Here is a 12,824-nt window from a genome sequence, read left to right as displayed (position 1 = left end):
CATAACATCTTGTGGTGGTAGTGTCTCCTCCAAGCCCTGGATGGAGAAGGTTGAGTTGGAAGTATCCTCAAAAGCTGCCTATGAAAGAGTAAAACCGAGGAAACTGGGAGCCTGGCTGGGAGGAGCTGAGTAATGACAAGAATCCTCTGGCCTTTGGCTTTTTTCTTTCTTTCTTTCTTTTTTTTTTTTTTTTGGATACTAACTCAAAAGATTACTTTAATGTTCCAGAGGAGGTTCCATTTAAGTTGGCTGAGACAACAAATTGTGCCTTATTTTGGTAGAAATGCTCTAAAAAAGAAGAAAGCCAACACTGAATGACACATTTGCTTAGGTCTAAGACCCCTCTGTGGTAGTTGGTAATGGAGGGAGGAAGGTGAAACTCCAAGCCCAATAGGCCCCCCATAGTTTCCGAGTAATGCAGTAAACAAATCTATGATGCTTGTTGAATAATCTTCCAATAATTGCAGTCATTAAAATCATCACACAGTCTACAGTCACCTTCCTTCCTTTGACACACCAGAGTCTTTCCTTTAATTGTTAATGCATTTTTGGCTCAGATAAACAGATCAAGGCAGGCTTAAAATATAAGGCCCAGATACACCTAGCAGCAGAAAATTAGTTGTGTAGCAAATGTTTGGAGTGTACTTAATAGACGAGGGTTTTCACTTTCTCCAGTAAACCTTACAGACAAGAAGGATTTGCATCTCCTGCCACCTCTAAATGGCAGTATCCCTTCTGAGGTAGAGAAAAGATCCCTCCAGGCTCTTTTATATGCAAGGGTTGGGCTGGAATTAGGGCGTTATAGAGCAAATATTAACTGAAAGCTCAGCAGAAATTGTGGGAGAGTTCCTCAATTTTCAATTAATTTTCTCCATTCATTTGATCTCAAGGCTGGTGCCTTTTAAAATATAAATATGTGTTAACTATAAAAGATTCCCTTCTAATCAAAAGCTGCATTTCATTTGCACCCACAACTGGCAAGCTCCAACTGTGGAAAGGATTCACTGCACTCAACAGGCACTTCCGTCTGTACCCGCTTCCTTCGCCCTTGTTCATGGCAGGCGACTATGGTACACAGGGGCAGCTTTTTTTTTTTTTTTTAAACCCAAGTTATTAATGTATCTCCCCAATCCCCACACCGTGCTGACCTGATAATCACTGCTCTCGTGTAGATCATGCAAATGAAAAGCATAATTAACTGAGCAAATGATTCAAAAAGGGAGTGCTGTGGCTTACCAAATAAGTAAATAAAGGCAGGTAGGAGGAGGACAGGTCAGATAAAAAGCTTTTTACCGGCTCCTCTGGTTTCCCTCTCCCCTGTCCCCGCCCCAGGGCATCCCGGTCCTGGTGGTCGAGGCTTTGGCAGCAACCAGCAGAGCCCATGAGAGAACCTTCGGTTCCTCCTCCCCCAACGCCTCCCCTCCCACCCACATCCTCAAGTCTTCCCAAGTCCACCTCACCCCACCCTGGTGCTGTATATCCGCTGCTCACTCTGCGAGTGGCCGAAGCCCCGCGGAGACTGGGCAGCCACCTAATAGTTCGAATTATTCAGAAGATAGATGGTCCTCCCCGTCCCCACCCTGCTTCCTGTGCATCGGGGAGAAGCGTTTTTTTTTTCCTGTGGTGTAGGAGCTCCAATCCTTCGGATCAGCGCTAATGACGGAATTGTTTCCCCAGATTTGCCTTCTAAACGCAGCAACTTGAGCAGTTGCTCAGATCAAAGCTCTCGGGAGAGGCAAGATGGGAGAAACAATATTTGTTCAAAGGAAGTGAACTCTTCCCTTTAATTACCCTATTCTTCTTTATTAGGATTCCTATTGAATTTTTTTTTCAAAAAAAATTATGTTGATTTAACCATAGTGTATTTGCGATGTAAATATATTCCAAGATGAAAACGTCACGGATCAATTGTAAAGGACCCGGATACATAATTTTAAAAAATCAGTTTCAGTGTATATGAGGTTCTCACCCCACTTTCGCTGCTCAGTCAGATTTGTTTATGCAGAATCGACATTTAATAGTGCTAATTGCACTCCAGTTAAATTGCCCTGATTGCAGAAAGGGAAGCAATTTTCGTGCTCTCTGTCTGGGTTTGGAAGAAATTGTTTTATATTCACCTCTTTATAAAGAAGTGGAGATAAGGCACCGGGGCCTTTGCACAAATTGCACTTAGGGGCTGACTGGCAGCATTCAGGCGCTATAATAGAGCATTATTTGGCCGTTTTGAATAATGTAAAGCGTTTGCTGAAAGCTATTCTCCCGAAAATTGCTTTAACTTTTAAAAGGGTGATGATTCACTCCAAACCAGGCCTTTGTTACATTGTCATTATTTCCCCAAATGTTTTAACAGTCAGCTCAACACTTTAGCATAACACATTGATCTTTGTTTAAAAACTAGATTTTTTAGAGGATGAAAAAAATCTGTCACACGAAAAAAAAAAAACTGGACTTCCTTGGGAAGATTTCCTTGGGGCCCCACCTTAGAGTTGAAGTGGCCGGGGTGTCGGCCTGCGTTCGTTTGGAGGATTTCCCTAACTTTTATTGTTATCCGGACGCGTGTATCTAAAGGCATATCCGAGTGCCCACGTAGAGAGTCTGACAGCTGGAACCACATTGAAAACGGCAGGAGGGGGAGGGGAGCAGAGGAGAAGGAGAAGAGGAAGGCAACCAGGCTCCCGGAGCCCGAAGTGCCAGCGTGAGCTGTTTTAAATGGTTGACTTGAAAATGTCACTAGTGCTAAGTGGCTTTTCGGATTGTCTTATTTATTACGTTGTCAGGTTTCCTTAAGGAGGGGGTGTGTTGGAGGTGGGGGAGGAGGTGGTAAGGGGAAACCTCCGCGCTTCTCCTACCCCGGCTGCAGTGGGTGAGTCGGAAACGCCTCGCTGCCACTTAACAATCCCTCTATTAGTAAATCGACGCGGAGACTCTACGGGAAGCCGAGCACCAGTCTCCCCTTCCAGGGCAGAAGTCACCTGTTGGGAACGGCTACCGGGTCCCCCTGCCGGGCTTTCTGGCTCTTCCAGGCTGCCTGGATTCTCCCTTAACCTTCCACCCTGAGACCCCCGAGGCTTTGACACCTTCTCCACCCCCACGCCCCATTTCCATCACAATCCCCCAGGGCACAGAGCTTCAGGATAGCGGCGGCTCTTCTCACTCTCACCTCTTCTCCCCTTCTTATTTCTCTGTCACAATTTCCTAGGTGATTTTGTCACCTTAAAACAAAGTGTGTGTGGGGGGGAGGTGGGGAGGGCATTCTGAGCGAAGGTATTATAACGAAAAGCAAAGAAAGCAACCCATACACCCTTCTCACCCACCGAGTGTACCAGGATGCATCTAGGCTCCATCTTAGAGCCGAGAAAAGAGCCACAGTGGTCGCACTTTTGGACCAAGAGATATTGCAAAGAGGAGAGAAAACACTGGGGGCACAGTTCCACTCCTCCTTACTTGCTCCCCTCGGCAACAACTCTTCTTTTGCACCCAAGCATTTGGGGTTCGTGGTTACAATCTTTTAAAAAGCAGGATGTGGGTTTGGAGGGGAATGTGGTACATTAAAACCAGTACCCAGGTCTGTCCAAGGACGCTGGTATTTCTGGTTCAAGAGCAGCTCCAACTGCCCTGAAGAAGAAAGAGAAAGCGAGACCCAGAAAGAAAAGCAAACAGCTTAGCGATGGCTGAGGGTCTCCAGCACGCGCAGTTGTCTGTCTGAGGACACCTCTTTTCACACCGACAAGATTCGGAGAGGACTTCAGGATGCTTTCAGCCTGAAAAATGTGGAGGCGCCCACGTGTGGCCTTGTCCCCCTCACTTGCGGATGGAGGTCCCCAAGAGAGTCTCCTGGAGTACGTCCACGAAAGCAGGGCGCTGCGTGGGGAGAGCCCAACTCTCAACACGGTGTCTTTGCTGTACAGAAGAGCCTCTAGGCCCAGGAGGTCTGGAGTGGCAGTGGGTTGAAGCTGGGGCGAGAAAACTCGACTCCAGGCTGAAACGTGACGTGCAAATCTTCACCGGGTTAAACAAACAGCCGAGCAAGCTGTAGCTTCAGCGGGGGTGGCGGTGGGGGCGGACGCAGCTCGCGCCGGTCTATGTTTCCAAAGTTGTTATAACGTGAAAATAAGCGGCTTCGTGCAGCGTGTTGCATGGGTTGATGCCTCCCACCCCCACGCCAGCCCCCTGCGAAACCCGGCAGATAATCAGCACTTCCCACTGTTTAGTCGTATTTGACAACTGGGTTAACCTGGTATCTAGGCGCTGGCGAAACGGTACAAAGGGTGCCCTCAATTACCACTAGAAGCTTCTGGTGTGAGTGGCACTTGTATTACCCCCCGGGTCAGAGGCCAGAGCGACAATTAGGAAGTCACTTAGACCTCTGGGGAAATAGCAGGATGCACAGGCTCCAGGCCCTCCCAACAAGTCTGTGGGTGTAGACCTGGACGGAGAGGCCTATTTCTCTCCTCTCAGAGGAGCTGTCCTTTCGCGCCCTCTCCTCAATGTGACTCTGGAGTGGGTGAAACCGAATCCAGTGGGGGAAAAGGAACTGTTTAGAAGGCAAACGACAATGATAAAATTGTGAGCGAGAAAGATGGATTCCAGCTGAAGTTGTGCTCCGCGGGAGAGAGCCGAGACACACAAAGTGAGCGTTGACATTTCCGTCTTTACTTAGGCCTTGCTGGTGCGGCCTCCGCCTCGGCGCCCCCTCCCCTCTTGCCTTCTTTCCCACAAGTGGGGAGTGGAGTAGGACTGTCAGTTCTAACTTGCATCATCTTGGGGTGGTTCGGGGGGCTTGTGGCTTGGTCTCAGCGCTACTTAAACCTGGCTTGGTGCGTGTGTGTAAATTTTTAATTGCGCTGTAATTTCTTCAGTCTCTAGCCCGCGCCCCCCCCCCCCAACACCTAGCCAGCCGCCTTGACTGGCACGCGCCGGGAGCCCTGGCTTGGGCCCCTCGGCGCGTCTGATTGGCTGCGGGGCAGCTCCCGTCTGCTCCGCCTGCGCCCTCATTGGGCGAGAGGCGCAGCCAGCGGCACTTCAAAGCGGGTGCTCCTCTCACTTAGGCTGAGTTTAGCCGGCGGGAGCCCGGAGTCCGCTCGGCGCGAGCGCGGGGACGCGGGAGCTGCGCGGGATCCGAGCAGTTTTCCCGAGCAGCCGCCAGGCTCAGCCCCGCTCCCGGCCCCGCCGCGCAGCCCAGGGACCTGCTATGGCCACGTCTATACTCGGGGTAAGTCGAAGTGCGGCAAGGCATTTGCTTGTTCTAACTGCAGTAAATTTTCTTTATGGCTTCTCCGCGTCCGCGGCCCCGGAGAAACTGTTGCTGCCGGACTGCAGCTTCAGCTCCTTTTAGCACTTTCCACATTTCTGGGACTGATCCTTTCCAAGTTATTGAAACCTAGGAGATGCCTTTGTAAGAAAATGATTTGTTAAGCAAGTCTTTTTTTTTTTTTTAATGTGGCTTTAAAGAAAACCTAGAGGTTTCTTTTCTTCCCCTGGTGATTTATACCCCCATCCCCCCTTGCTCCGGGGATTGTTGCAATTACGCGACAGTGGTGTTTCCAGAAAACAGCCTTAATCGTTTTGCAGTCCGTGTAGTCACGTTAACAAACATTTACACTTCTGTGACTCTCCAGTTCGCTTGTGACTTTGAAATCAATCGCTGGGTCCCTTCTCGGATTCTTGTTTTCATAATCGAGGGTTTTTCGGGGGTGGGGTGTAAACATTAAAAACGTTTTCTATTTTTTAAAAAAAGTCAAGTTGTAGCCACGCTTGGAAGCAGTGCCCCAAGTTTCCCCCGCCCCCGAGCCGCTGTTTCGGCCGCCTCCGCCCTCACCCGGTGTTTGTTGTCGTTGTGTTTACTTCCGTTCTTTACTTCGAAGTGCGATTTGGGGGCCTCGGTGAGGAGCGGGCTTACGGCGAGCGGGAAGCCAGCAACCCGAGTCCGGCCCTAGGTAGGGGTTGCAGCGGATGAGACGGGGAGAACTGAGACATCTTTGATTTGTAGCCCCACCGAAGAGCAACTTTCCACCGCCGGGACTCTCGCCCTTGGGATGGCCTCAGCCCCGCGCGGGGCGCGGCGCATCCTGGGCGAGCGCGCGGGGAGGAGGCGCGAGCCCGAGAGCCACGACCCCCCGGGACCAGCTGCGGGGAAACGAGGCTGCTCACGGATGCACTTTGTGTCTTCCTCCCACTTCTTCCTGCCCTTCTTCTCCTTGCTCCCTCCCTCACCCCACCCACTCTAGGAAGAGCCGCGCTTCGGAACGACCCCGTTGGCCATGCTGGCGGCGACCTGCAACAAGATCGGCAACACGAGCCCGCTGACGACGCTGCCAGAGTCGAGCGCCTTCGCCAAGGGCGGCTTCCACCCCTGGAAGCGCTCCTCGTCCAGTTGCAACCTCGGCTCCAGCCTCTCGGGCTTCGCCGTGGCCACCGGTGGCCGCGGCTCGGGCGGCCTGGCGGGCGGCTCGGGCGCAGCCAACAGCGCCTTCTGCCTGGCCTCCACGTCCCCCACGTCGTCCGCTTTCAGCAGCGACTACGGCGGCCTCTTTTCCAACTCGGCGGCTGCCGCGGCGGCGGCGGCCGGAGTGTCCCCGCAGGAGGCGGGCGGCCAGTCGGCCTTCATCTCCAAGGTGCACACGACGGCGGCCGACGGCCTGTACCCGCGCGTGGGCATGGCGCACCCATACGAGTCCTGGTACAAGTCGGGCTTCCACTCGACGCTGGCGGCGGGCGAGGTGACCAACGGCGCGGCGTCGTCGTGGTGGGACGTGCACAGCAGCCCGGGCTCGTGGCTGGAGGTGCAGAACCCCGCTGGGGGGCTCCAGAGCTCGCTGCACTCGGGCGCCCCCCAGGCCTCGCTGCACTCGCAGCTCGGCACCTACAACCCCGACTTCAGCTCGCTCACGCACTCGGCCTTCAGCTCCACGGGCCTCGGCTCCTCGGCCGCCGCCGCCTCGCACTTGCTGTCGACCAGCCAGCACCTGCTGGCTCAGGACGGCTTTAAGCCGGTGCTGCCCTCCTACTCGGACTCCAGCGCCGCCGTGGCGGCCGCAGCTGCCAGCGCCATGATCTCGGGCGCCGCGGCCGCCGCCGCCGGGGGGAGCTCGGCGCGCTCTGCCCGCCGCTATTCCGGCCGCGCCACCTGCGACTGCCCCAACTGCCAGGAGGCGGAGCGGCTGGGCCCGGCCGGAGCGAGCCTGCGGCGCAAGGGTCTGCACAGCTGCCACATCCCAGGTTGCGGCAAGGTGTACGGCAAGACGTCGCACCTGAAGGCACACCTGCGCTGGCACACGGGCGAGCGGCCCTTCGTGTGCAACTGGCTCTTCTGCGGCAAGCGCTTCACGCGCTCGGACGAGCTGCAGCGGCACCTGCGGACTCACACGGGCGAGAAGCGCTTCGCCTGTCCGGTGTGCAACAAGCGCTTCATGCGCAGCGACCACCTGAGCAAACACATTAAGACGCACAACGGGGGCGGCGGGGGCAAAAAGGGCAGCGACAGTGACACGGACGCCAGCAACCTGGAGACGCCCCGCTCCGAGTCCCCCGACCTCATCCTGCACGACTCCAGCGTCAGTGCCGCCCGGGCGGCTGCAGCGGCGGCGGCTGCGGCGGCGGCGGCAGCGGCTGCTGCGGCCTCGGCGGGAGGCAAGGAAGCCGCGTCTGGCCCCAACGACTCTTAGAGGCCGGGCGAGAAGTGCGAGCGAGCGAGTAGAGACACCGAGAGCGAGCGAGAGGTTCGGAGGGCCGGTGAGAGGGGCACGGACGGGCGGGGGCTCCAGTGACGCCCCCGGGCCAGCGCGAAGTGTAGCAGCACCCGGCTCCTCGGCCGCTGCTCGCCGGCCACGCCAGGAGCTCCACTCTGCTGTCCCAGCCCAGACGAGAATCGAACGCGTGGTCCAGGAACAAAAGCAAACCATCCTCCGACACAAACAACACTTTAAAAAGCTGCACACATACACATACACACACACACACCGGAGACCTACAACCACAAGCACGCACATTAGCGCGCGCGTGCGCGCGTACACACACGCACACGCACACAAACACTCGCACAAACTTCTCTAGCGAAGAGCAATACACAGAAACGCTCCCTCCTCCCCCACCCCCCACCCCCCACCACTACCCTTCTCTTCACTTTTCTCAAAAAACAAGCCACCACTCCGCAAAGGACTGTCAGAACATTTGAAAACAAACGGGACCTATAAAAACAGACCCTTTGTGTGGATTATATTATATATAAAATGCTCCAAGTCCTGCTTGATATCTACTTACAATGAGACTTTTTTTTTTTTTCCTAAAAAGGAAGCATCAAAAAAAGGCTTAAGGTGAGAAATTAAACTGGAAGTCTAGTGACAGTTTCTCTGTATTTCATAACATCTGTATAAATAGGGTTCAAAAGATTGTGTTCTTTTTTATTTTCTTGTAAATGTTCATTCGAATAGAGGGTTTTTTTTTTGGTGAATTCCTGAAATTCAGGGAGTTTTTTTTTTTTAATTTTCTGATGCACTTTGTGAAAGTCAGTATATATGTAAAAGATATTTAAAATGTTGAGTTATCATTTCACTCACAAACACGTAAGTTAAGGTCATCTAAAGAAATTAAATGCGTTTATCTGTATGAAGAAAATCTTGACATCATATTTTCATTTTGGTATTATTAAAGGACTCTGAACAATACACTTCCTTTTTTTTAATCCTGTTCCCCTGTCAATAACCTTTACGTGGGTCGACTTTTTTTGTTGGGAAAAATTCCTTTAATGTTAGTTTTAGGTAATGTAAGGTTTATGTGAGTTATAAAAGCCATAATACATATACGTTTTTGAGAAGTCAAAATTATTTATTTGTATATCAATAGCATAAATTAAATTGGGTTATAAGAACGTGTAGTTGTATTACTTAATGGGAGAGCTCTCAAAAGGTGATATTTCAAAACTCTGGAGCCCCTAAAATAAAGCAAAGATCCTTGGCAGCTTTAACTGGGGAGGTGCCTACACCTCCCGGAGGGGTCGGGCAAAACTCCAGTGGGTTTGTTTGTTTTTAAAAAGCGATTTAAAAACAATCTGTGAAAGGAAAAAGCTTTTTAAAAGAAGTCTTTTCGCTCCCAAGGCCCTCTACATTGGGAGGCGACTCAGGGGAATAAATCGCTAGAGTCAATACCCCGGAAAAGACATTTCATGCCTAAATGAAAATCTTGTTAAATGTTATTAATTTTGACTTAGAGCACACAGCAGCCCCCTGTGCCTTGTATTCCCTTATTAGGGATTCATGTCTTATCAAATATCTAATTAATCTCCTAGACATCATTTGTTCTGGCCAACTTTATCTCAGCTGGTCCACGGGGAAAACTCCAAATATTCTCCGTGACAAAGCTCCCTTGAAGATCTTTTTAATTGTCTAAATTAACTGCACCAAATTTGCATGTCAAACGGTAAAGGGCAACCTGAGATAAAATGTAAACGTTTTAAAAGCCCCCCAAACTAAGCACTTGATTTGATAACTAGGCTTTTTAATGTTATGGAAGACAACTGCTCCTTTCCTTTTCAAAGACGGCTGATCTATGCAAATAGTGAATTGGAAATGCCTAGGTCCCCGCGCCGTCAAATGGCCCTCGCAGGTTATTTGAATATCAGTGGCGCTGCTTCTGAAAAGGTTCAAGGATGCTCTCTGACTTCTTTGTGATTACTCAGTGCGGCGTCTTATTCTGAAGAAAAAAAACTCAGGAATAATTAAAGGCTGGGATCAGGCCTGGGAACACATTTGGGACAGGAATCTCATTTAGACAGTCTCTTTCAAAATAAGGCACAGTTAAATTGACCAGAAGGCAATTATTGAAATGAAAATTATTTTCACTCTCTTTGTCTTCTGACCACCAACTTAACAGCCCCAGTTTAAAAGAGAGGGAGAAGAGAGGGAGAGACGAAAAAGAAAATTGGTAAATGAGATAATTTCGCAATTCGAAAATGTTAATTTAGAAAATAAAGTACATATTTACAGAATAAAAATATTTCTGAAAGGCTCCCCACACAATAGGAAACACAAGCAAAGTCAGCCCCAGTGGATTTTTTTTTTTTTTAATTACTGTCCACCTTGGGAACTTGAATGAAGATTTGATTTTTAGGGATGAAAAAATAAATTATTGTTATTAACAATCAACACAATGTTTTCTCGCAAACTGCTCTGAAAAGCCAAGTAGCAAAGTAGCGATAAAACATGGAGCTAAGGTCCCCAGAGGGGCATTTGCAGTGTGAGGTTCGGTGTCTTCTTCCCTCTCCTCGTTCTTGCGGTCCCCACAGCCTCGGTTACCCCGCTCTTCTTCCTCGAGTTTTTCTTCTCTTTGACCGTTTTCTCTCCCCGCTCCAACAGTTCGTAGCCAGGACCTCCTACCCCAGCCCCCCGCGCGCCTCCTGGGTCAGGCCGGGCTTCGGGAGAAGCTGGCCGGGGTGCGCTCGCTCCCGGGGCTTTGCGCGGTGCCGGGGGAGGCCGAGAGGGTGCCCGGCGCGTTTGGGGGCTGCGGGCCGGCGGCACGGAGGTGAGAGTGTGATGGGGTTTCCTGAGGAATGAGGGCGCCCGGGCGTCTGTCCCAGGCAGCTTTGTTTCTCGTGGATAATAAAGGCAGATCAAAGGGCCTGGCCGTGCAGGTCCCGCTCGCCGCGCGGCTCCCTCCGCAGCCCAGTGATCAAGGCCTCTGCGCGCTGCCTCTGCCCCGCGGGTCAGCGGACGTCCATCACCGCGGCTCCCGGGAACGGCGGGCGGCGGCCGGGCCTGAGCTTCCAGCCGGGAGAACCAGAGCTCGCGGAGTCTGCACCCGAAGGAAGCGGGGCCCCTGCCCCCTGGCCCAAACCAACGGGCGAAAACAGATCCCAGCCCCCCTATCCTTTCCACCCGCCGCCCCAGGGGCCCCTGGGGGCGCGGGGAAGCCTTGACCTGAGCGGGTGGCGACCTGCTGAGGCCGAGCAAATGGGAGACGGCGTGCGGGGGAGGGGAGGGCCCAGGAGCCGGGAGACGAGCTCGGTCTCCACCTGAGGTGGGGCCGCGTCTCCCCAGGGCCACCTCGGGGCTCCGGCCGCCTGGGATGCCCCGGCTCCGGGGCCCGGGAGGAGCGGGGGGCCGAGGGAGGGGTCCGGGGGCAGGCCGGAGTGGGGCGGGGACCGCGGCCTGGGTGTTGGGGGCACGGACCCGGTGTCCGAGTTCCGCGCGGCCCGGCTGAGGGGAAATGCGATTTCGTTTCAGCCGGTTTCTCCCAGCGTTTCCTGTTCCGTAGCTTCCTGCGCCGTCAAGGAACGAAGAGCAAGTTTTTCTCAGCCCTGCGCCCACCCAGCTCCCCAACACACCCTCCCCCCGCGTACCTTTTCTGGGTTTATTTTTCCACCTGTGGAGTGAACTGGAGCCTACCTGATGAGGAAAAGGGGAAAGAGGAAAAAAGAGAAAGATTTTCTTTCCTCAAGGAGAGACAGCAACATTATTTTGACGAGATTAGATTGTGCACCTGAACGGCGTGTCTGGACATTCCGTCAAATAGTTATAAGTCGTGTAAAATTGAATTTCTTGTTATTCAGATGGAAACTTTATTTATTTTAACTCTAATCTTATTTGCATCTATTATCTGTATTCACCAAGGCTCTCTCCCACTACAAAAATGCAGATGAAGTAAATCTCACATAAATCCCGCCCATTTGTGTAATTGGTATACTAAGTGTTTATTTTAAGTGAGAATAATTTAGCTACAAATTTTCTTAAGGAATAACATTCTTAACACATTAAAAAAACTGAAAACTCTGATTTGCTTTTATGTTTGACAGTAGCTCTTGATTCCCTTAAGAGGAGCTTGGCGAGTGCGGCTCGCTGGCGCCATCTAGAGCTCCGGGCCGGGAAGGCCACGCTGTCCGCCTGGCTTGTCGCTCTCAGCGCCGGGGAGACCGGCGTTTGCCGCGAGAAGCAGCAACCCAGCGAAGCGAGCACAGAAAAGCGAGGTTTTGTGTACCAGGGGAGGGGGACGAGCCCCGCCATTGAGAGGCACTACTTAGCAATGGCCGGTATTACTGTTTCCAGGAAGGAGGTCGTTTTGGGAGTGTGCTAACTGAAAATCCAAACAAAACAAACAAAATAACGCCCGCTTGGCCCAACTCTAGAATTGTCGCACTTAACATGCCTTTCAAGGTAACTTCAGGGTCTTCCAACTCGGAGTTGAGCACGGTGGGCGCTGTCGGCGGCGACGTGGACCCCGGGACGGGGACGCGGCCGTGGGCACGGCCCCCCGCGCTCTTCGCCCAAGGACTCGGGATCTGAGGGCTCCCGATCGGCGAGGCCCGCCCGCGTGGACTATCCCGGACCGACCAGAACCAAGCTGATTAAACCAGGCCTACAGACCGTCCCACGTCCCCAGACTCCCCTTTGAAGGGGAGGTTAGTGAGGGACCCCGCAGCTTTCACCAGCCGGGCCGGGGATGGCCGAAGTATCCTTTTGCCTTGCCGCCGCCCTCCAGGCAGCCGTCCCGCCCGAGTCGGGTACTGGGGGCTGCTGAGCAGGCCGAGACCTGGAGGGGCGCGCAGAGCCCCCCGAAGACGGCCAGAAGCCCCGAAACCCCTCGCCCCAGCCCCTCCTGAAGGGTCCGCACTCCCTGCCGGCGGAAACTGACCCCTTGTGTCCCCACCTTTCTCCCTTTGAAACCCAAATCTAAAATCGGATAACAGTTGGAGGCGTTGACCAATTTTCTCTCCAGGCTGTGCATCGCCCTCCCCCCGCCGCCCCTTTCCCTCCTCTTCTCAGTCCACTACCCCACCCTTCATCTTCAGACGTCTTGCGGTGGCTTCTTCCCCTCCTTTCTTGCTCCCCCCCCCC

The 12,824-nt window shown here is 52.8% G+C and overlaps 1 protein-coding gene across 1 annotated transcript; it reads left to right on the top strand.

Annotated features, from left to right (window-relative positions):
• Positions 1-5,191: 5,191 nt before the first annotated feature.
• SP9 (Sp9 transcription factor) lies at positions 5,192-7,664 on the top strand. The gene is made up of 2 exons (XM_040637539.1): positions 5,192-5,212; positions 6,228-7,664. The coding sequence occupies exons 1-2, from the start codon at positions 5,192-5,194 to the stop codon at positions 7,662-7,664; spliced, it is 1,458 nt and encodes a 485-aa protein (XP_040493473.1).
• Positions 7,665-12,824: the final 5,160 nt, after the last annotated feature.

This window comes from Ursus maritimus, unplaced genomic scaffold (genome assembly GCF_017311325.1).
Source record: "Ursus maritimus isolate PB19 unplaced genomic scaffold, ASM1731132v1 scaffold_1, whole genome shotgun sequence".
Lineage (NCBI taxonomy): Eukaryota > Metazoa > Chordata > Mammalia > Carnivora > Ursidae > Ursus > Ursus maritimus.
This window is presented reverse-complemented; position numbering and strand designations above follow the sequence as displayed.